The sequence below is a fragment of the Pseudopipra pipra genome, chromosome 27, assembly GCF_036250125.1.
Source record: "Pseudopipra pipra isolate bDixPip1 chromosome 27, bDixPip1.hap1, whole genome shotgun sequence".
Taxonomy (NCBI): Eukaryota; Metazoa; Chordata; class Aves; order Passeriformes; family Pipridae; genus Pseudopipra; species Pseudopipra pipra.
In genome coordinates this window covers 118,995-145,701 of record NC_087575.1, presented here as the reverse complement: position 1 = coordinate 145,701, position 26,707 = coordinate 118,995, and the positions used below count along the sequence as shown (strand labels likewise).

Below are 26,707 nucleotides of genomic sequence, written 5' to 3'. Positions count from 1 at the left end.
CAGTGTCACAGGTCTAATGTTTGATGTTCTTTCCGATTTTAATCCACGTAACTGCTAATAATTGTGATCCTTGCTTCCTACAGCTCCTCTGTCTCCTCATTTTTTGCCCTTTCTGGGATTTTTAGCTAAATTGTTTTATTATGTTGCCTTAAACCCCAAAGGCTTTCATACATTCCCCCAATGCCTCAACCTCTCCCTGGGATCTGGTTTTGTTCTGATGCTGCTTTTTTCCTTCCTGAGAGGTAGAAATTCTTGGGAAAAGGTGCATATATTGGGAGCTGCTGTGACTGCAGGGCTGCATCCCTGGTGTGTGATAACTGGGTGTGGATGTGGAGAACAAAGCTCATTCTTTGGCGTCTGAGAGCTGCTGTCTCTTATGAATAAGTGCATTTAGGGGACAGAGCTGGCAGAGAGCTTTCTCAGGAGTTCTGTGCTTTCCCTGTGGAGCTGTGTGGACAGTTTTCATTTTGCTTGGCATCCCTGGCAGTACAGAATTGGTTATGTCTGATGTGAGAGCTGCCTGCTAAGTGCAGCAGAACACTCTGGAAACTTTTAGGAAAGGTAAAAAGCTGTAATGTTGCATTCTAGGGGAAAAATTTGTGTAATTATTTTTTTACCTCTAGCTGCCTAGCAGTCACATATGCCCAGTAATGTTAGATAGTGATTTAAATGCATTTTCCAAGCAAACAAGAGCTTTCTCATAAAACCTCTGCGGATGTATCTTCATTTTTATATAAAATTTTTAAAAAAATCCTCAGGTTTCAATTGAGATTTACCCTATAAATGTTAGAACAGGATTGAGGAATTCTATTTTAAAAAGTTTTTCTTGGTACACATTTAATTCTCTTAATTTATTTTTTTCCTTGCTGGTTTTTGTTTTGTGGTCTTCATTTGCATGTTCTAGGAAACTGGTTTGGTGGTAATGACTGACATAGTCAGCTTGAACCACAGGCAGAATGGAGGAATGTACACAGATGAGGCTGTTCCAGCCTTCCAGCCACACACTGGGACCTTGGTGGCCACAATGCATTCTAAAATAACAGCAAGGTAACTTTTTTTTTTTTTGTAATATATATTGTCTATGTTACTCTGAGCTGTTTTTTCTTTCTTCTATATTATCAGCTGCTTTCCACCTCCATACCCCCAGGTTTAAAGGCAGTGGTGGAGAAACTCTTCTGACGTCTTGATAGACTTAACAAAACTTACAGCTGACATCACTTTGTTAAATTTAGTTTAATTCTGGAAAAATGTAGAAAAATATTCTTCAAAATGAAGATATGAATATGATATGATTTGATAAGATATGATATGAATCATTTGACATTCTTTCATATGTCAGTTTTCTGGGAATTAGTTGCTGCTTTCTCAATATTTTCAAGCTAGAGCTGGTTTCACAGAGTTAATTGTTTGTTATTTTGGCCATTCAGCTGGTGGTCAAAATGAGGGGCTGCAGGAAGAATAAATCCTGAAGTGCAGTGGGTAATTCTGAGCCTTCCATTTGCATCCTGAACATCCTGGGAGCTTCTCTTAGCAGAGCCAGGGGGTTAATTAACAAAAAGATAATGAAGCATCATAGGTGTAGAAAAACTGACTAAATTATTAAAATATTAGAGGTCAAGACAACTCCAAGAGAAGAAGTGGAGAGGAATATAAAGTAGTGATTGTAGTAACTGCTGTTAGTTAGGCCATATCGTATCCTGGGAAGTCACATGCTCAGTGTGCTCCTTTTGACTTCCTTTGGTGAAAGAATTTGGATCATAAAATCAGATAATCTTTAAAACTAGCAGAAATAATATAATCTTATTTGTACTGGTTTTTTTTACATTCTTATTTATGTCTGCAGAGTGTGTGTGTGCACAATGGGATTGTTTGGGAGGACCATGTAATTTGTGTTATGGGTGATCGCCCACTCACTGAATGAGTCTGTAGTGAGCCAAAATGTTGGTGATGTGAGCTGCAGTCAGGTGATAACTCTCTGATTTATCAGTTAAAACTGTCTTAATGAAAGAGTTAATTCACAAGGACTTCTTTCTTGTTCTAGCAGAGCAGAGAAGAGAAAAAGAACCTTCTTTCCCGAAACATGGATTTGGCATTGCCTTAATGTCAGGTATTGACAGGGAATTTTCTTAATTATATCCAGAGGGTTGTATCTGTTCAACTACAAAAAACAAAGCTCTGTAAAACCTACTAGAGTTATATTGGCATTTTCTGATATTTTTTAATTGTTTTTCTTCATTACCACCTTAATCAATACTCTTTGCAACATTTCATCTGGTCTTGAAGTGTATTCACCTGCTTCAAGTGGAACCTGTCAATTGTAACCACATTGATTCTCTATTGATTGCTTTTCAAATTCCTTCTTTCTCTGTCATCTGTTGCAAAAGCATCTCCCCCAAACCTTAATTTACTGCCTCATAAATAGTGGTTTCCTCTGGGTACAGTTGGAACTAAGAAAATTAATAAATAGATAACTAATCTCTCCCACAACAGCACACCTAGGATAATTTGAAGCAATTATTAAAAGACTTCTCCAGGTTTGCAAGTAAACTTCCTTCTCAACAAATGATTGTAAATTAAATTTGACAGGAACTTGGAGCAAGTGTATTCAAATCTGTTCAATTGAGCATGAAATATGCTTTGTAGAAATACACAGAGAATTCCAGAAGTGCCTGTTTGGGCCTCAGCAAGCTGGGGCAGTTAATTATAAGTAGGAGAGTGCGGAATAAAAAGTTGCAGATTGCATTTTCTCCACTTCATTTCTTTAGAAACAACTGAGTTGACCATTTCTTCACTTCCACTCTCTTGAACAGAAAGAATTTATTTTTTTCTTCTACCATTTATAATTACAAAATACAATCCTCAAAAAAAAAAAAAAAAAAAAAGAAACAAAAGCCTAATGTCAACTTCCCAAACCAATTCTAAAAATTCCTAGAGCCTGGCTGGAGGGTCTAATGGCTGGAAATGAGTGTGTACTTTGGCCCCCCGCCCAGAAGAGTAAGTGCCCTCATGTGTGAAAATAATGTTAATACTGGTTATGGGCTGAAATCCCAGTGGAAAGAACATCAGCTGCAACAAATTGTCCGGTTAAACAAACTGGAATCCTGCCAGTCCTAGAGCCAGGACACCCTTCTACTTATTCTTCAGGGCTGGGGATTATTGCAGGTACCAGCTGCATAACTCCAGTTAGTATGAGGACCTAAATATTAAGGAATTAGTCTGCTTAAAAAAAGTTAAAATAGCTTTAATTTTTAAGTAGGTTTGGGTTAGATAACAGGAAGAAATTCTTTACTATAAGGGTGATATTGGCACAGGTTGCCTAGAGAAGCTGTGGCTGCCCCATCCCTGGAAGTGTCCAAAGCTGGGTTGGACAGGGCTTGGAGCAACCTGGGATGGTGGAAGGTGTCCCTGCCCTGGAATGAGGTGAGCTTTAACGTCTCTCCCAACCCAAACCATTCCATGATTTTGTAATAACTTGGTGTTGCCAAGCCAAGTGCATTTCCCAGGCTCTCCACTCTGAACTTTGAGCTGGGGAACCACATTCATTGGCCAGTGCTTGGAGCCTGACTGAGCTTAGCATGTCTACTAAAAGGCACAGTAATCTCTAGTTTTCATCAAACCATTTGTTTTAATTCTTTCCCCGCTGTACTATAAATACACAGATCAGTCCATGACCTCCTGCCTGGCTCCTGACAGTTCCTGCAGCTTCAGGCTCAAGGAGAATTGCAAACAGTTGATGTAGAGGACCAAAGTGAAAGTGCTCCATTTATGCCAAAAGTGAATCACTTGCATGTGAAGAGCAGTGGAAGTGCAGTTCTTGGGGGTGGCCTGGATGTGGATCAGGCAGCTTTGCAGGTGACAATGTTTCATGGAATGTTCTGGGTTGGGAGGGACCCACAAGGATCATGTCATGTTATAGGCTCTCCAAGTTCGTTCTGAAGACCTTCCTTTCTCCTTTTCCATGCCCTCAAAAGCTCACAGGGCTGACAGCATGTGTATCAAGCTCTGGGGAATAAATAAGAACTTGAGAGCAAAAAACCTTGGGTTGTACTCGTAATTGCACCAATCATGCTGTCAGTTGAGCCATGAAATAGCTTTTGTTCTTGTGTTGGAGGAAATGTTTTCTGTTCCAGGCAAGGCCAAAGATGCTTTGCAGGAGGGAAATTTTCTTCAGAAGAAAATTGAATTTCTGTTATTACAAAGCGTAGAAGAGGATACCAGGTTTATGATATCCTGTTGGGGTATGCACAGGAAAACTAAATACTCAGAGACTTGATTTTTAATAATTAGTTTCAATCCCCACTGGAAGAAGATGATGGGTTTGGAAGTTTTCTAAGTGAGGCATTCCAAACCCCACCAAATCAAAATGCTTCTGAATCAAAACAAACAGTTGCTGAACTTGGTGTCTAGAAAATTTCTCATTTGACCTTATATTCAAGCAGAGTCTGCAGTGTAGAAATGGACACAGAGACAACAAAAAATACTTTTATTTCACTAGCTGATATTGATGCTGAGATAATTAAATAAATTGTTGTTGAACTGCTTTTATCCAGTACCTCATTCTGGGATTCTTTCTTTTTTTGTTGTTGTTTTTGGGTTTTGGTAGTTTTTTAGTTTTGTTTGTGGGGGATTTTTATGACTTGATGCAGACATTTGCCTCTAAGAAAAGTCACTTTATAATGAGGCTGCAAATAAAGTTTTTAAACCTGTACAAATTTGTATGTTAGATTGTTTCACAGAACTAACTACTTGCTGTTCTCCTTATAAATGTTTACAGGTCTCAACTGATAAAAAACATTGAGCCTTTTATAAGCTGCTGCTCAAAGCAGACACTGATGTTATCTTATAAATTTGGATGTGGAGGGAACTCCCCAAAATGTGTACTTAAATTAAATGCTTTGGAATGAAGTTAATCTGCTGAACCCAAATTATTTCACATTCCTTTTGACAGTAACACATCAGGGGAAGCCCAGCTGCACGTGGACGTGCCTGACTCCATCACCACCTGGATCACGGAGGCTGTGGGTCTGTCTGAAGAGAAGGGTTTGGGCATTGCCAGACAGACAGAGCTGAAGACATTCAAGCCTTTCTTCATTGATTTCACCCTGCCCTACCACGTCATCCGGGGGGAACAGACCAAAATCCCACTGACTGTCTACAACTACCTGGCTGTGTGTGTAGAGGTAACAGCCCCCTCCTTTTGCTGAACAACTCAATTCTGGTTTATCAGCAGAACCTCATAGTGATCCACAAGTTACATTAGATAAGGTACCAGCCTAATGTAGAGGTAAGCTCAGCAGAGGGGCCTTGAAAAGATAAATATTGCTTTTCAATACAAATAAAAGTCATTGTTTTATTTACTTTCAGCTTGAAACACATGTAGTGGTCTGGAGTATCTTGCAGCACTTCACAAGTACAAATATTGAAAAATATAGGGAAAAAATATAGAGAAGACAATTAGGAAACTCATTGTGAATCACAGAAGAAATTCCTTCGTGATTGGAAAGCTGCCAGAAGTAGTTGTTTTGGTTTTTTTTCCCAAGAAATCCTGTCTCCCAAGATGTTTTCTTCTCAAACTCATTGTCTCCCTACCCTCAGTAGTATCTCTCAGAAATACTTGTAGAATTGCTGAGCTGAAAGTACTGCTCTCAGTCAAGAACATGACTAGAAAGCTTGAAGAACAAATAAATCTGTATGCTGTGATTTTTGTGGAGCATTTTGTGGCTTTCAGAATTCTTACAAGTGGCTTTGCAGCTGAAATTTGTAATGAATTCCAAAATTTTCACAGGTCCATGTGAAGATTTCTGTCCCAAAAGGTATAAAGTTTGTTGGACATCCTGGGAAGCACCATCTGACAAGAAAGAAGTGCGTTGCCCCCGGGGAAGCCAAACCCACCTCTGTTGTTCTCTCCTTCAATGAGCTGGGACTGAGCAACATCACTGGTAGTATAGAACTAAAAACAGCTTGTTGCTTGAAAGAGTTTTACAAGTGTTTCTTTTTATTTCTCTTTCGGCAGAAAATTCTTGTTTCTCCACTACCCCAAAGGGGAATTTTTTATTCCACTTGCTGCCAACTTGGCTTTTCAACCTCATTTATTGTAGAAACACATTCTATACCTATAATGCAGAGAAGAGCCTGTTACAAACCTCAGGAGATTCCCTGATTATCAGTTTTCCTGTTGTGGTATTTGCTCATGTTAGGTTGGACCTGATAGATTTCCCTGAAGAGAATTTTTAAATTTCCCTGGGAATTTTTAAATAAGAGAATAACAACAGATTTTGTACATCTTTCAACAAATAATCCCAGTACAAATTGGCCAACACCGAAAATTAGAGAAGAGTTTCTCTGTTGCCCCATGACTGGCCAAATATTGCCTGTTTTTAGATGTGATCATTCAAATATGGCATAAGGGTAATAGGAGAGAGCTGTATTTCCAAAACACTTGATGTACTGGTAATTAGCTGTATCTAATTCGTTCAGATCTTCTCTTAAGTTCGTGGAGATCTTCCTGTCTCAAAATACCTCCTGCTTTTCCCTTCTATTTCTTAGCAAAAGCTTTTGCTTATGGTGGGACTAATTGCTGTGAGGATGGCATGCAGAGCTTAAAGAATGACAAACACTCAGAGGACACTTTCCTGGACAAAAGAACCCCAATGGGAGTGGATTATGTTCGTAGTAGTGTGATTATTGAGGTAAGAAAATAGGAATTTGCAATAATTCAGATAAAAATGGGCAAATTGTGACATTTTTTAGGTAAGCAAACATGGATAGGTTTATCAGAATCCTCAAATTGATTTGTAGTTTGTTTCCATGGTTGGAAATAATGTAGTGATACTTGTACAGAAAGAGCCTATGTGGTTCTGAGTTTACCTGGTGAATCTTCAATACTGTTCAGGAGAAAAAGGAATGGAAATTTTATTGGATAAACTTACCCTGTTAATCTAAAATGTGCTGTGCTGTGAGGTTCTCTGCTGGTGGTTGGCACATGGTGTCATCTCTTTTCCTATAAAGGACATAAACAACTGTACAGCAGCAGAATATCATTTCTGTGTTTTCTAAGTAAAACTGAGATCTGTTCCTGCTCATCTAAGCCCTGTGGGTTTATGTGTGGATTTCTGTCTTTCTATAGCCAGAGGGACTGTCCAGAGAATACACCTACAGTGTGTTCTTCTGCCCAAATGGTAAGTTCATGATTTGAATGAGAGATTCAGTTTGTTTGATTCAGTTTTAAATAGAAACATTTGGCTTCATCTCCTTTAAAAAAAAAAAAAATTAAAATTTTTGTGTCCGTTTCTCTGTGATTGATGAGTTATGGTGTGTAGGAAGAATTTCTGAATAAAGAGTCTTTCTAACTGGGCTGGCTAATTATGAATTTGTTCTAACTGCCCAAATGATTTCTGGAAATGGCCATTAAATTCCTTTACTTTATGAAACAGTTTGAGTATTCAGCACTGTGGACAGTAACTGGGACTGTACTATATTTTCAGTTGGTCTTTTAAAATTCAGTTCTGGAGTCAGTATGTCCTTTCTGCCAGAGATTTGGGTAGCTCAAAATTGGCTCCAGTAGCTAAACAGAGCTGCTTTTGACTACTAGATTTGAACTGAAAAATCACTTGCAGACTTCATGAAAAATTCAGCTGAGCAGTTTGAAGTATCTTCTTTATTGGAAGGATGTAAAAATAAAAGATGAGAAGAAACATCCATGTTTACTTTCATAGTTTGTTTTAAGAGAAGCTGGAAAAAAACATTACTTAGGAAAGGTGTGTTTGTTTAAATTTAGTAATCAGCAGTGGGTTATTTTTGAAGTCTGTAAGCTCAGCTCTAATTCTTACAACATTCCGTTATTTTTCTGGCTAGAGAAAATCCACATATCTACACCTAACAAATATGAGTACCAGTACATGCAGAAACCTGCCCAGATGACCCACTTTGATATTGCTGTGAAAGCCCACAATGATGCTCACCTGGCCTTGTCCTCTGGTCCCCGCGACATGGCAGAGATGACAGAGATTGTTATTGGTGGACATCAAAACAGCAAAACATGGATTTCCGTAAGCAAAATGGGTGAACCCGTGGCCAGCAGGGACACACCTGGGATCCTCTCCTGGGATGAATTCCGCAGCTTCTGGATCAGCTGGAAAAACGGAATTATCCAGGTACTGAATTCTTGTAAGGGTCTCAAAGTCTCTTTTTAAACAGAGTCTGAGCACACAAATGGCAGGTTTTCCTTAGGTTGGTGTAAAAGGTGAAAGATTATCTCCTGTTGTCTCTTCTGTTTTAATTCTTTAATCAGAACAAATCCGCTCAGAACAAATCAGTTTGGTGTGTCCTCAGGACCTCAGTCTTCAACATTTTTAGTCCTTGAAGGTCAAGCCTGTGGAATTCTCATTAAACTTCCTTGGATTGTTTTGTGGGTGGGAAAGAGAAAGGTATTGATCCATGTGCGATGTTCTCTGATGCACACATGAGTTATGGGGTCCAAGGACACCTGGCAGAGTGACTCCAAATGTATGTATGGGCTCTTGGAACTGCCTGGTTTTCTGTCCCTTTCAGGTTGGCCACGGTATTCGGATGCTAAATGAGTCTATTATTGTGGAGTGGACAGTCCCCAAACAGCTTGAGGTGAAGTACGTTGGCTTTTCCACAGGCTGGGGGTCAATGGGAGAGTTTAAAATTTGGAGAAAAGAAGAGACTGATGAAAATCACAATGAAGCATTTACTCTTGGAGTTCCCCACAACATAATTCCAGGATCAGAAAGAGCTACGGCTTCAATCATAGGTATCAATTCTGAGGAGGTATCACTGGGTATCAAATGTGAAGAGATACTCCAGCTGTTACTTGCTTCTGACCAGTATTTGAGTAATGCACACCTGATAAGATAGACATAGGCATTTACACTGATAAGATAGTCATAGGCATTTACACAGGTTTATGCCACTTAATTCTAGGACAAATGATTTTTTGGGGGGTTTTTTTGTCACTTTTTTGAAACCTGTTTGAGTTGACAGTGATTTAAAGTTGATACTGAGAGCATTGCAGAGGCACTGTCTGTTAGAGTTCACAGTATTTATTTCATAATCATCATAATCACAAATTGTGCTGTGTTCTAAACTCACCTTAATTTGGGAAGTCATGGACAATCCAACTCTGAAATGCGGAATTTCTTTAATCCAACAAAAGATTGAAGGGCTAAGATTTAACGTATGAAGGACTTCCCACTTATGATACAGTTTATTTAACCGGTGATATTGGTGTAGTCAGGCGGGGTTTAATCATAAGACACCAAAAGTCAAGTCTAACTGCCTAATACTGAGCATATCACCTCTTTCTCAAACAGGAGATGTGATGGGTCCTACTTTGAACAACTTGGACAACCTTCTACGATTACCCTTTGGCTGTGGGGAGCAGAACATGATCCATTTTGCTCCCAATGTTTTTGTCCTGAAATATCTGCAGAAAACCAAACAACTCAGTCATGAGGTGGAGATCGAAGCTACTGATTACCTTGTTCAAGGTAACTCATTACATTCACAATTTATAAATGGAGAAAAGTTAGAAGAGAGTTTTACTTGTATCCTGTCATGCTTTCTAATCAAGAGTAGCCCAAGTGATGAGGATTCATCATTTCTTGTAGGATAATTTCACAGATTAACAGATTTTAATGGCAAGACATTTTCCCTTGATACATAACCTGTGTTTCCCTTCAATAACTCTAAGTTTGGATGTTTATTGATTTATCTTTTTTATTTTTTTCCTTAGATAGCTGATTTCTATGTTCAAACATCTTAGAAAGCCAAGGAAAACTAATTTTCTTAAAAATCCATACCTTTTTTTGCCTTATTCGTGAATTGTCTTTCCATCACTTTAGTCAGGACATGACTCTTCTCTGGACTTTCTTTCTTTAACACTATTTTCTTAGTAACATTGTACCCAAAATCAAAAGTTAGTATGCAAAATAGTTATCCTAGAGGCATATAATGAGGGATTTTATCTGTCCTTTCAGTGTCCTGTCCTACCTCACTAAGCAGCTCAAAGCAATCTATCTTTTTCTTTGCACTGTTTTTCTCAGCATTTGTTTAAGAAGAGCCACATGCAAAATAGTTTTATAACAAAGTGCAATTTTCAGTAAGAATTCAGAGATCATTAAAAACAAGAATGACCCAAAGGGACAAAGCTCTCTTGTGTATGAGTCAGACAATAGTCATGTGATGAAATCAGAGGTGACAGGATTAGGTGGTTCTCCTCTGAAAATATAAATATAAAATGGAATATGCCAGATATTTCTTGTATTCAGCAGCTAAAGCCCAGTGCTTCTTCCTTTGCCTGGCTCCACTCATTCTACTTGTAATGTTTTGTGCTTGCTGAGAGCAATGAGGCAAAGGGAATTTGTTAATAGTCCAAGTCAGTGTTTCCTTTGCAACATCTTTTGCTTTTGTTTCCTTTTAAGAATCTGCAAACCTTCCAAGTTTTTGGCTCTAAGCTCTGCTTGCTAATTAACCCTGACAGAAGAAATTCTCAAGAGTTTTAAACTCTTCTGTGTTTATTGGAGCCCTGCCAAGTGCAAGGTTTAGATGGAGAAAGTCTGTTTGCTCACTCCAGAAGGCTTTTGTGACTTACCAAGCCAGAAAACTTCTTCGCTTAGTCATCCATGATGGAAAGTGCTGATACCCAACAATTTCTGTGTGTTTCCTAAACTTTAGAAGTGGCCTGAGCTAAACCAGTCAGCATTTTTTTCTACTTCCCCACAACACAGTTCTACAAAAGCAGATGAACAGGGGAAAACTGGGAAGGTGAACCTCTCCAGTGAGTTCCAACATCCACGGAGTGTTTGAAAGGGAAGATTTCAGAAGAGCTAGCAAGACATCAAGTCTACCACTCCCTACCTTGGAAGCAAAGAAGAATAAGTGTAAGAGCAATGAAGCACAACTGAATTCAAAATGAACATTCCAAGAGACAATGATAAGAGAGGTATGAAGACTCAATGTGTCCATTTGCACACTGGAAAGGGACACTTAGGAACTATTTAAGCAGGAAGGGCTCAGTAGTAAATTGAACCTGAGGCCTGCAGAGAAGAAGAGGAATCTAATTTAATGTCACACCTATTGTTTGGAGGAAGAAAAAAATTAATACAATTATTTAGGTTTTCTGCCATGTGTTTGTAGCTGTGCCGCAATCCTCGGGCAAAGATGTGGTTAATACAAGAGCATCAATAATCTCTAGGGCTTTGTTCCTCCCATTCAAACCATTCCACCTGCTTTCCCTGTGAGCACTGGAAACCTATAGAGCAACTGAAAAGTACAGAAGTCATGGGCAGTCCTTACTCAGGGATTGAGGAGCTGCCTGTATCTGGAGAGGTCAACAAGGAAGCTTCACCTCTGGAAATGAAAAACTAGCCCATTCTCATGAAAATGTCATGTGGTGTGGAATAAAACATCTACTGATGTGTTGGAGAAATTAGCAAGCAGTAAATGTCTTTTGACACCATCTTCTTGCAGGCTTGACATGTTTCCTTATCAGAAATACCCACTCTAAGGGGTTTGATTCCAGTGGGTGTTTAAGAGCTTTCTCCAAGTGTGTGTTCTGTGTTCCCCAACTCATATATTCCTGTATTCCTAGAGTGCTTTATTAGGAAGAGCAGTTTATGGTTATAGACAAACAGATTTGAGAAGCAAATTATTTTCCTGGTAGGAAGAGCACTTTGACTATCTTTCCTAATTTTCTGTCTCAGAAGACATTTCAGGAGAGAGTTCTTATCTTCAACTTGTTAATAATGTTGCCTAAAACAAGCCTTAAGACAGTCCTGGTAGCTTGGAAATCTTCAAGGGCATCAAGATCACAGCTGTTATTGTTATGTTACAGTTACCTTAAGTTGTCCCAAGCAACAGCTTTGGAGAAAAGTCTGAATCCAGCTGTGCTGTTGAAGAAAAACCATTTTCATCTGTATTGTGCATTCAGTAGAGCAGAAGGAGAGTGGCTGTGGACTTAAGGAAAAAAATCTTTCTTTTGATACTGCATTTTTTTCAGAGGAGTATCACATTTCTAACATTTCAAGTGTCTAAAAGGCAGGAGCTGCAGTGTCCCAGATGTTATCCTGACCGGATTTCTGGATAAGCTGTATGGACACAGAGCTGGCTCTCACTCACAGCAGAACAAGAGGCTGCCTGGGGCAGCAGAATCCCTTACATGAGTGCCAGATGCTCTGAGTCTTCATTCACTTGAAATTCTTGTTTTTCTCTGTGTGAGGATTTTGGACTCCCCCAATTCTTTTGTGACTTCCAGGCTACCAGCGCCAGCTGACCTACAAGAGACAAGATGGCTCATACAGTGCTTTTGGGGAGAGAGATTCATCAGGGAGTATGTGGTGAGTTGCTATTTAAAACAGAGTTAGAAAAGTGTTAAGTGTTTGCTAAATGGGAAAAACACACAGTTGGCTGGGAAAGAAGAGGAATTTTCCAGCTTCTATCGTGGTATTGCACACAGTGGAGAATAGAAATAAAACAGGAAAATAGAAATAAATACTCAGTGAGTACAGAATTACTGCTTCAGTGCTGCTGAATGTTCTTACTACCCTAATAGGTGTGTTCTAGTTATTTCAGGACTCAGGAGCAGATAAGATATTCAGATCTACTGATATGCTGTCTTGGTTTAAGCCCAGCTGGAAATTAAGCACCACAGAGCCACTCGTTCAAACACCTTCTCTTTCCCCCCATCCTGGTGGAATGGGAAGGAGAATCAAAGTAAAACTTGTAGGTTGAGATAAGAACAAATTAGTAATCAGAAATAAGGTAAAAATACAGTAATAATGGTAAATTATAATAATATTGACAGTAATAAGGCAAAACACCAAGTGGTGCACAATACAATTGCTCACCACTCCCTGATCGATGCCAGACCCTCCCTCCCAAACCCAGATGGGCCCCTCTTTCAGGTAATTCCCCCCAGTTTATACACTGGACATAAAGTTCAGGCACAGAAGCCCTATTTAAGGTTCCTATTTGGAAGTGGAGTAGCAATTATGGAGTATTTAAGCACCAAATTCCATCAGGGAATGGAGCTTCACCATTCACCATGTACAGAGAAATGGGCTGTCTCTAGAAGTGGCTGAGGCTTCTACCAGGGTAGGGAAAAAACACCCTACCAAAACCAACTCAAAACCCCCAAAGAATTCTTATCCCCTGTGCTTTATATCCCCTCATGGATGAAATGGGGTGGATTTATGCTCTGAGAATAAGAGTGGGACCTTCAGAGTCAAACAACAGGAGAGCTAGAAATTAAGGAACTAAGGAATCAGCTCATCTCATGATGTGCTCCTGGGAACACCATGGCCTGGGTGGTTTCTGTTACATCACCTCAGTGTTGCTGACTCTGGCTCAGCTATAGTGGATCCTTGTCTTCATTCATTTACCTGTGCTGTCATCTGACTTCTCTGTCTGCTTCATATTTTGGTTTTAACTGATTTACTTCACAAACTCATTGGAGGGGAACCACCACTGCTGCTGCCTCACTGTTTCTGAGATAGTGAACTTTTATCTCAGCTCCGGCATCTCCCAGTCCCTCAATGTCCAATATGGTGACATGGAATTACTTAACACTTGAAAACTCCCCTGCTAGGCCATATTTGCTACCCTCCCATTCCTCAGGGGCTTGTAAATGGGATGACTCAATCTCCCAGAGCTGGCCAGTGCTCACACTTTTTGTCAGAGGTTTAGAATTCCAAAAACACTTCTGGTGCTTTCTTAAATCTTATTCTCTATAAAGTCTAACGCAGCCTCAGACTTCAGCAATGGATCTGGATTTCTTATAAGAAATATATTGATTCTTAATTTAAAAATATTGATTCTTGACTTAAAAACTTTAGTAATTTAGGTGGAAGATGAGCACTTATAAAAAAAGAACTATATTTCAGGGTGTGCCACAACTACAACAAATATATCTTTGAGTTCTACTTTTCAAGTTAGTTGACCCCTAACCCTGTTCTTATCAAGAAGTTTGGGCGGTGTTCAGGTGCTTTTACAAATGAACTTTCTAACAACAATATTGAATGTTTCCCAACATGATTTTTTTTAATTTGTGCTTTCTAAGAATGTTGGTTTTCCCTTACTGATAGTTTATTCTAAATTTGTTTTCTCAGTAAAGATGATACATTCCTATTTACAGGCTCACGGCTTTTGTCCTCAAGTCCTTTGCTCAGTCTCGTGGGTTTATTTTCATTGACCCAAAAGAACTGACAGCTGCCAAAGACTGGATCATCCAGCACCAGAAAGAAGATGGTTCTTTTCCTGCTATGGGCAGGATACTAAATAAAGACATTCAGGTAAAAACCATACAGGATCCAAATCATGCAACAAGAACATTTTTGAAGTTATTATCAAAGCATGAAGTGATGCAGTTTCCTTATGCTCAATATGAAATTTGCACTTGAATGGCTGGAAGAAGCAGGAGAATTTCAGTTTAAACAAATCTGTCAGAATGTGCCTGTGTGGTGTCCCCAGAGGAGGGAAAGCAAGATGTCCAATGTTACAAAACACCTGAGTCCTGTGTGCACTGAGTGTGTCCTCAGGCCACTGCCAGGGACAGTCTTGGGTCCAACAAATGTTGGATTGGGTTCCTAAATTTCCTACTCTTTGCCAACCAAAAGAGATTCTGTGATGCCTCAGCTTCTCTAGTTCTAACATGTTCTCTGTCTTGCTTCAAGACTCTTTTTATCCAGTATCCTCTTCTCTAATTTTCATCCAGTGGTTTGTGTTGTTTGCCCTTCCAGGGTGGAATCCATGGGAAGATCTCCCTGACAGCTTATGTGGTTGCATCTCTTCTGGAAACAGGTGTCACCTCTGAGGTAACAAAAACTCAGTTAAAACAGCTCTCAGTTTTTCATGTTCTATGAAATTCTCTCTTTTTTTATTTAAACTTCACTTTACTGCTGTTTGCTCTCAAAGGTTCTATGATCAGTTGAGTGACAGCATCCAGGTAACAGAGGGTGCTGCAAAGCCTTGAGATTATTCTAAAGTTAAGGAATCTGGTCTGAATTTATTCAAGGTGATCTCCCACCCCCCTACCATCAGCTCATGATTATTCTACCAGAGCAAAACACTTCCCTGCAGCCCCATCCCTCAACCTCTCCCAGAAATTCCTGCAAAAAGTGTTTTCTGCCTTGTAACTTCAAGGTGTGATTTCAGCCTTTGCAGATCCTGGTTGCTTGCCTAGAAAGGCTCAGAAAACCTGGCTTAGTGCTAACAGCAATTTAACTTGGGGATACAGCAAACTCCTGTGGTCTGGCTTGGCTGCTGTGGCCAAAAAGCTACTGCTGTTGGATTACAGTGCCTTTGGAGAGCTGCTCTCCTGCAATATGTGGGATTGAGGGCTTTGCAGAAAAGTCCTTTTCTTCCTTGTAGTGAGACAGAACAGGAGCACTACAGAAAAGAGAACAGCTATGTCAGAATGTGCAATTCCACTGCATGATTTTTGAATTAGGGAAAAAAACCCCCACAATTTCCAGTACAACTGGTGTTTCAGAAATTCCTTCTTAAAACTCATGGTAAAACAGTGTTCCTGTCCTCTGTATTTTTGCCTGCATGCAGTTTCACTAGGATGGAGATGCTCAGATGAGATCATAGTTAAACATTCCCACTATTTAGGACTGGGAACATGTCTCCTTGAGCAGGCCATGGATCCAGCTCTTCCCTTGCTCTTCAGCAGCCAAGGGAAAGGGGTGGGGTGGGTGAAGGGTGTGGACAGTCAGAACTGCCTGGAAGATGAAAGGAGGAGGATGCTGGAGCATCTCTTGGTGATTTGCACTCAGACAAAAGGATTGTCCATTGAGGCACAACCCTGAGAGTTTGGGGAGATGTTGAAACAGCCAGTGCAAACAGAACTATCCCTTCAGGAACTCAGATAACCTCAGCACTTCTGATGTGGAGCCTGAAGAGAAATCATCCTGCTGTTGCAAGCAGATGCCCCTTAACCCCTTGTTCTTGTTGGAGTGGAAGGCTTTCAACCTTATTAAAAATTCAGAAAATCCTCCAATGCTCCCAGAGGAACTTCCTCCTGCCCTCCAGTGCCCCCCTCTGAGCAGTGATGTGATGCTCTCCCTGGGTTGCAGTGTGGCAAGACAGCCCCAGCATTTTTGCTTACTGGAAGTGCATTTTCTGTGGATCTAATGGTTTTCCATGGAGGAGATTTGCAAGTGTTACTAATGATCTTTGCTAGGAAATGAGGAAGGGGAAGGTTAGTGCTACAGGGAAATCAAAGGAAACCAAATTACATCAAGTCCAATTAAATTGTTTCTATAAATTATCAGAGCCACGTTCCTACACGGTGAGGTCATTGAGGGAGTTAATAAAACATGTTTGTTGGCTGCAAGGACCCCTGGGAACCTTGGCCTTTATTATCCTCTGGCGTCTGCCAGACGCTCCGGAGTGTCAGGAACACAAGCAAACCTACAGTGGAGAACTTGCTTCTGCTCTGTTCATCTGCCTTGCAGGGGCATGGAATTTCTTCAGCTTCTGCAGAGAGCAAAATGCATCTTTCCTAGTTCGTTGTTGGATTTTTAGTGGTTTTTTGGTTTGTTTTTGGTTTTTTTTTTTTTTTTCTTAAATGGACATGATATAGTGAGTGATAAAGTGATTCGAACTTCTGAGATGTAGAGGCTGGTAACATGTCTGGGCTCTTTTCCCCGAAATACAGGAAGAAAGAACAGCTGTTGACAAAGCAAAGCACTTCTTAGAGTCCAACCTGTACTCAGCAAAAGACCCCTACACCACTGCCCTGACTGCCTATGCCCTGACCCTGCTGCACAGCCCCTCTGCAGCAGTGATGCTGCGCAGGATGAACAGCATGGCCATCACCCAAGGTACTGAGCTCCTGGGCCACCCCAAGCTCTTAGTCCTCCTGCAGGAACAAGCAAATACAGAGCGAATAAGGTTCTTCCTCCAGAGGGTGGTGGGGCACTGAGCAGGCTCCCCAGGGCAGCGGGCACAGCACCAAGGCTGACAGAGCTCAAGGAGTGTTTGGATGATACTCTCAGGCACAGGGTGTGACTCTTGGGGATGGACTTGTGCAGGGCCAGGAGTTGGACTGGATGATCCATGTGAGTCCCTTCCAACTCAGCATATTCCATGAGTGCTGTGTTTGAGTTACTGGAGAGGATGGAGCCTGTGAGATGTTTCCTCACAGCACAGTTTCACTTTGTAACTGGGGAGGGCTTAGACCTCGGTCCCACTGATGCTGAGGGAAGACAAGTGTAGCAGAGGCTCTGCAGCGCCTTTCCTGTCCATGAGTGTTTGCCCTGTAACACCTCACATTCCCTGATGGTGTATTGGTGTATTTTAATCCAAAATCCAAGAATTATCTGATTTGTTATGTTGAGTCATTTTTGCAATTCAAAGGGAGCCTCTTGCCCAGGGACTGCTCATCTGACAGGAGGGACAGTGCAGTTCAGGGCAGGGATGGAGTCAATTCTAAAGGGGAATTTGACTGTTCCCACACACAGAGGCTCAGCTGAACTCCTGGTCTGATAACACACATATCCCACCGTCCTCTCTTTCCAGATGGCTTTACACACTGGAGCCTCACAGGAACTCTTGTTGCTGATGAAGATACTTTCATGGGATTTAATGATGGACTCTCTCAATCAGGTACTTGTAGTGCAAAGACAGAGACAAAAGAAAGGGCTGCATCACCAGCCCAATGGCTGCATGAATTTTATTGAATTGTTTTTATAATAGAGGGTATTCTGAAATTGTCAGTCAGTCAGGGCAGGGGCCAGAGGAAAGGAGAGCTCACAAAAATCAGGTAATGTTATGCTGAAAGAACAAATGAGACAGAGCAGGATGTGGCCCAGAGAAGGATGGGCTTTTCAGCCCCAGCTATCTTGCCAGGTTTCACTCCAGTTTTATAAAGACAGAAGAGTGAGAGTCATATGGGATTCCATCAGGAAGGAATCATTTGAAATGGAAACCTGAGGGAAGTCAAATACATTTAATTTCAGAGCTATTTATCTTTGTGTTTTCAAATGGGCCTAAGGATTGTTCACCAGTCCACTGACGCTTCAGCTGTTTTTTCGGACTTCAGCTGTCAAAGCCACAGCAACTGTTGAATCATGCTGTAATTTTCCAATCACTTAAAGCCACTGACAGTGGATATGATGTAGATGCACCAATGTTCAGGATGGATGTAGCTGGATATGGAATGAAAATCTCAGGACAGGAATACAGTAGGGGCGGCAGCAAAGTAGAACTGGAGTGGGAGATAAATTCCTTATGGGATACAGTCAAGTAGAAAGAAGGTAATCTGTTATGTGAAGGCAAGAGCTTGTGTTGGAAGCAAAGATATATTTGGAAGGTGATGTATCTTGGGTGCAGACATATTTTCCTGTGTTTGCTTCTACAGACTCTTAAAATTATGGTTTTCATTTTTCATTTAATGAATATTCATAGAACTATCTGTAGATCTGCCTAGATTTTCACTTCTAGATGGTATTTAGATATTTTATTTTTTTTAATCCCCCTCCCTTTCAGTTGTTTCTGCAGAGGTGGAAATGACATCCTATGCCCTTCTGACCTACACACTCCTGGGAGATGTGGCCTCTGCGCTCCCCGTGGTAAAATGGCTTTCACAGCAAAGGAATGCCCTGGGAGGATTCTCATCTACTCAGGTGGGCTGCCTCTGGAAAAAGATAGCTTTGATTCATTATCAATTGATTCAGGAATGCGGAGTTTTCATCTAGAGTCCAGACGGAAATTGTTTGTATTCTGGTAAGAGGAAAAACTTTCCCAGACTGATAATTCGAAAGGAACCCAGACTCGTCCTTGTCCTCACAGATGCCTATGACAGGAAAAGTGAGCAAACTCCTGACATCTGAATTAAGGAAGATTCTGCTACCAGAAGCTGGTGACTGTAGAGCACAGTTGTTTGGAAGTTTACTCCTGTGTTCTTCACTATTCTAATCTCTCCTGCTTCTGATCCCCAGGACACCTGTGTGGCCCTGCAGGCTCTGGCTGAATATGCCATCCTTTCTTATGTTGGAGGAGTCAACCTGACCATTTCCTTGGCTTCTACTAATCTAGACTACCAGGAGACATTTGAGCTCAACAAGATGAATAAAAAAGTCCTCCAGACTGCAGTGGTAGGTGGTTTTGTGTTGCCAAATTTTTAAAGCAATCCATGTGAGCTGATTTCTGACTGAGGACTTGGATCTGGAATGGTAAAAGCACAAGTTAAACACTGAGATCTGAGGACTTTCTGCGGTTTTATGGCTGGGTTCTAGTATGAAGGAGGCAGCACTCAAAATTAAAGGCATTTTTCACCCCTGAGGCTTATTTTGTGCGGCTGCTTTTTTCTGTCATTGTAAATGCAGGTGGCTGAAAGTCACCTCACTTCTGCAGTCTCTTTGATAACCATAAAGATATTTGTACAGGATAAAGCTGAATTGACATTAATTTCCATTCTGAGTGCCATGTCTTATCTATGTCTTAACTGTGGATTCTCCCCAGATCCCCAGTATTCCCACAGGGCTGTTTGTGAGTGCCAAAGGTGAAGGCTGCTGTCTGATGCAGGTAAGGCTGCCATGGGGCTGGAGAAAGGATGTGAGCAGATGATCTCTAAACTCAGTCTGCTTGCTACTTGTAACCCCATTTTGCTATGAGAAAGGAGTTACACTTGGAATTTCTCTCAAAGTAATGATGTAATGTGGTGTTGCTTTAATTTATAGAAGTAAATGTGGTGGTGCTAGGGTGGATCTGGTCTGGTTCAGCTTTACCTCTATATAACTATGTGGTAAAGCCTCTGCTGCCTCTCTTCCTCCCATTTCCTCTCTCTGAAGAAATCTGGTGTTTATTCTGGTCTTCAGGGAGTATTTGTAGATGGTATGAAACATTGGGGTCTAATAAACTGATTTGTTTTGCTTTTCCTCCTTTCTGCTGCAGATTGACGTCACTTACAATGTACCTGATCCTGTTGCCAAACCAGCTTTCCAGCTCCTGGTTAACCTCAAGGAGCCAAAGTCAGAGCAGCATCTCCAGGCTCCCAACCCCCTGAACTCTGGCTCTCCAGATGAGAATCGCTCTGAAGCCTTGCACAGGGAGAGGGCTCTGGGGGATGATGATGACCCAGCATCAGACCAGGACCATCGGGAGTACAAAGTCATATTGGAGACATGCACTAGGTAGGAAAGGCCAACCCTGTTCCTCACCAGAACATTTAGTTTCCTGATCAACATCACCAAATTCTTCCTTGCTGCACTGTCTGTGTCTCAAACAGGGTAAGAGAACTTTCAGCTACCGTTGTGGGCTGTAGGACAGAGTCATCCCGTGATCATTCTTGAACGTTGCCTGCTGGCTTTGAGCATTTTAGTGCCAAGTGTATGTCAAACATAGAGAAGTAAGAAGAAATTTACAAAAGTGGCAACACCTTGGGTTTTTATCACTAAGTTTCATTATTCCCTCTCCAAAACCTGAAGATGACAAATGGAATGTTTGAATGCTTGTATCAACAGGAAAAGAAAAAGTTCTGGATTATTTTCTAGGTCTTCAGTAACAGGCTTCCTTTAGCAACCTCAAAGAGCGAGGTAAATTCAACTGGTTAACTAATATCTTAATTGTGTCAATAGTTTTATAAATATTATTGACGTGACTTTGTTATTTGAGTTCCTTACTCTTCAGTTTTGGATACCAAAAACCCAACAGGAGATGCTTATTGCCATGGTATGAATTTGAAATCTGGTAAAGGCAAAATGCATGCAGAAATTTGTTAATAAGCTTTCAAAAGCTCATTCCTTGTTTCCTTGTTCCCTATAAAGAAATTTAAAATAATTTTTGAAGATGGCATGAGCCAGAAGTTCCATTTCTAGTTCTCAAAGCACTTTGCAAAGACATTAGTAGTTCTGTCTCGTTTTATAGTTTGGGAAACTCAAGTTATTATGAGAAAACAGGTTGGCTATAGACAAACAGCAGCAAGAATAGTTTCTGACCTGAATTCAATCCACTTACATATTTTGCTTAATCATATTAGTACTGCTGCAGGTGTCAGGGATTGCTGATCTCTCTATAAAATGTTTGGATATTTAAGGAGGTTGTTGGAAATTTGGCCCAGACAGGGAAAACCACAACCAAAGTAAATAAGGAGGGCTTACAGCAGGAGAAACCATTCCCAAGAAATTAGTAACTAATCTGCATATGTGTGACTGGGAGTGTGGCAGGTAGTGGGGGTGCTGCTTCCCTGAAACAGCAGAAATCAAGTGAAGGGTTTGGATGTGATTCATGAAAATGGAAAACTCTGGCTCCCATATCAGTTTATCCCTTTCCTTCCTGCAGAGGCCACACAGTGACTGCAGTCCTGGACACAGTTGCTTCAGGCAAAGCTGAGATCTTATTTTCCCTGTCACAGACTTGCCCCTTGCCCCTCTCGCTGTGTTGTGGCAAAGACTTTGCCTCCCAATGCCCCAAGCCTGGGAAATCTTTGGCCAGGAATTTTTGGTGTAGTTGAATTTTTCCTCCCTCCACTGAGAATAACCAGTGACGAGCAACTCAGTCTCACCATCCAAAAGTTTGCCAGAGCCAGACTGGCTGTAATAACACAATATCACTGTCCCAACCTCTTCTCCCCTGGCCCGAACTTTCAGCTTGTTTTAGGGAAGGGTCAGGCTTATAAAGTCTTGTCGTATCAGTGCCTTGAAGATGCTGAGGAGGCTGCCCTGCATCAATGCAACCCCTCTGCTGATATTTCTGAAACTCCTGCCCTGGGAATTGCTGGAGCAAAGGCAGAAATTTGAGAGGAAGCCCGGTGCAAGGAGATGGATTGCTTGGAAAGAAAACAAAAGCAAACGAAATCTTCCTTTCCTCCCCTTCTCCCAGTAATGATGCTCTCAACTCCATCATCATCTTATTTAGGCACATGAAGAGAGGAGTGTCATCTAAGGCTGACAACTGAGATATTTTGAGCTGAGGGTGTTCTCAGGGTGTAATGAATTGTTGTCATGCTCAGTGAAGTCATTTGGGTGCTTTTGAGGAGTTAAGGAGAACACAGGAATGTGATATATAACAGAGAAAGGGGAAAATGCAGGCAAAGGGACACTGTGATTTATTAGGGAGTATGGAGCGTGGAGTTAGGTCATGGAGTTAGGTCGGAATTAAGAAGGGTTAATGTCTGTGGGAGCCTGTCAGGCCTGGAGTTCCTCACCCAGAGCCAGCTGGCTCTGTCCCCAGGCCACCTCATGCTACTGCAGGCGTAGAACTGGGGTGCGGTGTTCCAGCCTCAGCCAGTTCACCCACCCACCCCCGAGCTGGGGGGGTCTCCAGAGAGAGGGGCCTCCAGCTTAGAGCTGGCAGATTTGGTCCTGGAAGCTGTGAACTGTGTTTTCTCAGTGCTGGGCATGAGCTAATGAGCCCTCCTGGGTCCACGCTTACGGTGGTGCAGCTGAACAGCAAACAGGTGAAGTGCCAAGGGGGAAGAGCTCAGAACTGGCTGGGAATGCAGAGAAAAGGAGTGTTGTTCTGGGATTAGCAGGAGCTGGGTTAGGATGTCGACTCTTCTGCCTTGCTGCAAAAATTGAGATTTTGCAATGGTCCAAATAGACTTTCTCTCCACCCCTTCCCGTGTGGGGTTTTTTAATGAACTCTTCAACAGTAAGAACTCTGAATTTCAGTGGGTTTTTGGAGTTTTCATTAATAGTATAGAAGATAATATGGGCAATGAATTCTTTAACATCAGTAACTACAGAGTGAGTTTGCTGACTTGTTAGCAAAGATACTTCAGTGTCAATTAGATGCTGGAGGGAAATGGCCTTTATGAAACTCCAGGGTTGAATGACTCTGCCTGGTGTTGGGAAGTAACATTCCTCTTCCACCACAGTCTATGTATATCTACTTAAAAAAGAACAAAAGTTTCTTTTACTTCAAGGGTTGTTTTCCTTTTACCAAGTGCATTTTCTCAGTGATTGATTGAAAAAGAAAGCAAGCAGCCCCACGGGTGACATTTTGCTGCTTTTCTGCTTCCATTTCCCTGGACATCTCCTACATCTCTGCCCCCATGAGTTGGGCATAATTTTGTTGAATAAAAGCAGAAAAGAGGATTTTGTAAAACCAAGTAGTCTGTGCCTTTCCATAAGCACTTCAGAGAAAAGTAGATCCTTTTAATGATTCTTTTTCTTCTGAAGTTCATTTTGTTTGTTCTCCATCATGAGTTGTCCATGTATCATTTGTTTTCTCGGCTGTTGAGTTGGTTTTTATTCCTGTTTTTGTTCCCATGGGAAGATGGCTGCACTCTGGATCCTCAAACATGGCTGTCTTGGAAGTGCCCTTGTTCTCAGGTTTTCGGGCAGATATTGAGAGCCTGGAGCAGGTAAGATGCTGGAATGGGAATGCAAAGCATGACCTTGAGCTGGGATATTAGTGGGAGGGATTCCCTTTTGGGGGCAAAAGCCGTTTAATGTCAGAGCACCGCTGAAAAGATGGAATTAAAATGAGGGGAAGGCATGAGATTTCACTTGTCAAACCTTATTTCTCTGAAATGAGTAACCAGATGTTCTGAGCAGGATGAACAAATGCACCACCAGGGCCAGGGCAGGTTCTCCCTGAGCCAGTGCACAGTAATTAACGGAGATCCCTTGGAAAAGCTGAAGTGCAAATGTGCTCTAACAGGAGCTGTTTATGGCTGCTTAGTGAGCTATGTTATCTCCAACATCTGGATCCCATTTCTTTGGAGGCTCTATGTCTTGGAATTTTTTGCCTTTTTTTTTTTCTCTCCTCTCTGCAAGAATCATGTTTCCTGCAGCCAAGCTGAGGTGGACAGAATGTGCCTTGTGCCCAGCCAGCCCTTTAGGGCAGATGAACTGTAATCTTGAGCTTTGCTTTAGATTCGTGGAAGTACTGCATTCCTTGCATTTTGTGGAACATTACATTCACTGCTGAGGTTTTTATGCAGCAAAGAGTTTTTAAGGACTATTTAACCAAAGAGGTGTAAAATCTTTGCATCCTTGAGAACTGGTAAAGAGCTAAAAAACGTTTTGCTTCCAAAAGATCTCTTCTGTTAATAAGTTTTTCTTCATTATACTGCGGGGGGAGGGATTTGGGGAAGTAATTTTGAAGTAGAACCATGGTAAAGAATGGGCAGTTTTATTTGACATCCTAATTCAAGAAAAAGTGCCCATGGCTTTGTATTCTCTAGGATTTCGCTTGATCTGGCTAATTTATATTATTATATTATAGATTACATATTATATATATTACTTCTATTATATTTATATTTTCTTGGGGAAAATGAGGCAGATACATGCCTCTGGAGTGGCTGACAATCCATGTCAGAAGCTGCTGTCATACGGTCTCCTGGGCTGTCACTGAGGCCACAGAAACTTGTGTATTAATCCCTGAGAAGGAATTGCATCCTTTTGGTGTTAGGGACCTGTGCTGGAATATTTCTGTGTTAATCAGATATGAAATTATTCCTGTAAAGAGAAATATCGAAGTTATTTGTATCAGTTCACAAGCTGCATGTTGAGAATTCTGTTTTCAAATGTATGCATGTAAAACACACCAATTTTTATCTGCCTGATGACCTTCTGGGCCTGATATTCTCTCTCACGTGCAACAAACAGTTCAACAAACTGAATATGATTATTCAGGTGAGTCAAGGCCACAGGTAGGAGTCTCCAGTATCTCCGTGGTAAGAGAAAGGAGGACAATCAGGTGAAGGGACCTGCAGTGGGTTTGGTTCCTGTTTTCTCTGCTCCTACTGAAGGTGCTGGAGTCATTTGTACTGCTGTCAGATAAGTTCTCTTTATGTAAATAATGGTGGAAAAAACATGGGTAACAACCTGGCTTAAGGCAGAGAGCTCAAAATGGCACAGGAGGAGAACAACAGGATGTCTTTATGGTCTTAAACCTCTGGAATGTCTTATCAGTGGAGGGAAGGAGTTGAAAGAAAGAACATAAAGGGATTTTCATTGCAGAAGAACAGGAAAATTGTTAGGTTAAGGAACAAATCCCTCTACTCATTACAAAAATAGGAGTTCCCATCCTCCAGGCTGTACTGGGCAAGTGTCTACTTCTCTGGGGTCATCAGGGTACTGAGTTAAAGGTTTCTAAGCTGAGGACCTGAGAAGGTCTCACATGTTTATGTATTATTGTGCAGGTTCTGTCCCTTTGGTCCCTAAACACTTTTTCCTTTGCCAGGGCAGCTGTGCTCTGCTCTGAGGTTGTTTACAAGGCTGGGCCAGACACAGGTGTCCCAGAGAAAGACTTGGAAACCAAATGTGCTTATTGTGTTTGTAATTACTACTGAAAGGCTGCTCCGTGCAGCCCCTCCTGTGCTGTGTCTCCTGGTTTGCACTAACCTGTGTCCAGGGAATGCTGCACATGTTCTCAGTTGCAGAAACACTGGAGATAATTGTAAATATGTGATTAACATTAGGAAGCCGGATTCTGATTCCCTGATGAACTGGCTCTATAATGTTTCAAAACACTTCTGTTTGGGGTAGAAGCCCAGAATGGTTTGGGTTGGAAGAGACCTTAAAGCTCATCCAGTTCCACTCCCTGCCATGGACAGGGACACCTTCCACTAGCCCAGGGTGCTCCAAGCCCCATCCAACCTGGCCTTGGACACTTCCAGGGATGGGGCAGCCACAGCTTCTGTGGGCAACCAGTGCCAGGGCCCCCCCACCTTCACAGGGAAGAAGCACCATGAACACTTTGTTCTGTCCCAGTCCCAAGCCTGACCTGGGTGGAAGCACACAGAGGGTTAAAACAAGCTACCTGCTGCTGCACATGAATTATTTTGCCAAAGCTGATCTCTCCAGCACATGAGGCTTTCTCCAGCACTAAGCACATCAGTTGGTTGTGCTTTTCCTTGTGGCATCTTGCCTGAGTCTCATGTTTCTGCCTCTATGGGTAGAAAGGCAACAGTACCAGTGTAGCCCCAACTGTTCAGGTCTCTGGGCATGGAATAACGGGTGGTTTGTTTTCCTTTCTCTTCCTGTCTTAAGGGGAAATGAGCTAATTCTCCTTCTTAACTGGTAAGACTGAGTTCCTGCAGCAGAGAGCTGATCAGTCCTTGCAAACGCCAGCAGGATGTCAGGGGCTTCTTGCAGTGCATTCTGCTTCAGGGCTTGTGGGACACAAGAAAGCTGGTTCAAAACACAATTTTGAAACTTCGTTGGGCAAAGAACATGTAGTTGGTGCCTCATTTTGGAGAGAGGATTGAATTCTTGGGAACCAGTACTGGGCAGTCTATTCCCATAACCAGATCAGAACTGCTTCCTTTGGGGCAGTAGGAGATTTTGCTAAATTCAGAAGAATATTGCACCTTTGAAGGGGAATGTTCCCCTTGAAGAGCTGAATTCCACCTTTCCTATTGCAGAAACACTTTTGCATCTCTAAAAATGAAATGTGGTGACAAAGCTCAAGCAGATCTATAGGTAGGGAGCAAAGATGAGACATAACCCCACCTGCACAAACACATCTGCTCTGGAGCCAAGCTGGGAGACCTGAGGGTGTTCACCTGGAGAAGAGAAGGCTCCAGGGAGATCTTAGAGCCCCTTCCAGTGTGTAAAGAGAGAGAGAGCTCTCTTCAGGCTGGGAGAGCTGGAGAGGGACTTTGGACAAGGGATGGAGAGACAGGACAAGGGGAATGGCTTCCCACTGCCAGAGGGCAGGGTTAGATGGGAGATTGGGAAGGAATTCTTCCCTGTGAGGGTGGGGAGGCCCTGGCACAGGTTGCCCA

The 26,707-nt window shown here is 41.7% G+C and overlaps 1 protein-coding gene across 4 annotated transcripts in view; it reads left to right on the top strand.

Annotated features, from left to right (window-relative positions):
• The window catches only part of CPAMD8 (C3 and PZP like alpha-2-macroglobulin domain containing 8), a 55,456-nt gene that overhangs the window by 15,293 nt on the left and 13,456 nt on the right, over positions 1 to 26,707 (top strand). For 3 of the 4 annotated variants that reach the window (XM_064637025.1, XM_064637023.1, XM_064637026.1), the window contains exons 18-36: positions 905 to 1,047; positions 2,042 to 2,107; positions 4,949 to 5,180; positions 5,786 to 5,939; positions 6,547 to 6,689; positions 7,127 to 7,178; positions 7,855 to 8,153; positions 8,551 to 8,776; positions 9,336 to 9,512; positions 12,278 to 12,359; positions 14,156 to 14,312; positions 14,760 to 14,834; positions 16,682 to 16,847; positions 17,545 to 17,631; positions 18,514 to 18,650; positions 18,966 to 19,121; positions 19,489 to 19,551; positions 19,921 to 20,159; positions 23,245 to 23,332. In XM_064637025.1, coding sequence (XP_064493095.1) covers positions 905 to 1,047; positions 2,042 to 2,107; positions 4,949 to 5,180; positions 5,786 to 5,939; positions 6,547 to 6,689; positions 7,127 to 7,178; positions 7,855 to 8,153; positions 8,551 to 8,776; positions 9,336 to 9,512; positions 12,278 to 12,359; positions 14,156 to 14,312; positions 14,760 to 14,834; positions 16,682 to 16,847; positions 17,545 to 17,631; positions 18,514 to 18,650; positions 18,966 to 19,121; positions 19,489 to 19,551; positions 19,921 to 20,159; positions 23,245 to 23,332 — 2,742 coding nt within the window. The remainder of the gene's footprint in view (positions 1 to 904; positions 1,048 to 2,041; positions 2,108 to 4,948; positions 5,181 to 5,785; positions 5,940 to 6,546; positions 6,690 to 7,126; positions 7,179 to 7,854; positions 8,154 to 8,550; positions 8,777 to 9,335; positions 9,513 to 12,277; positions 12,360 to 14,155; positions 14,313 to 14,759; positions 14,835 to 16,681; positions 16,848 to 17,544; positions 17,632 to 18,513; positions 18,651 to 18,965; positions 19,122 to 19,488; positions 19,552 to 19,920; positions 20,160 to 23,244; positions 23,333 to 26,707) is intronic. The other variant, XM_064637024.1, reaches the window with a different exon arrangement.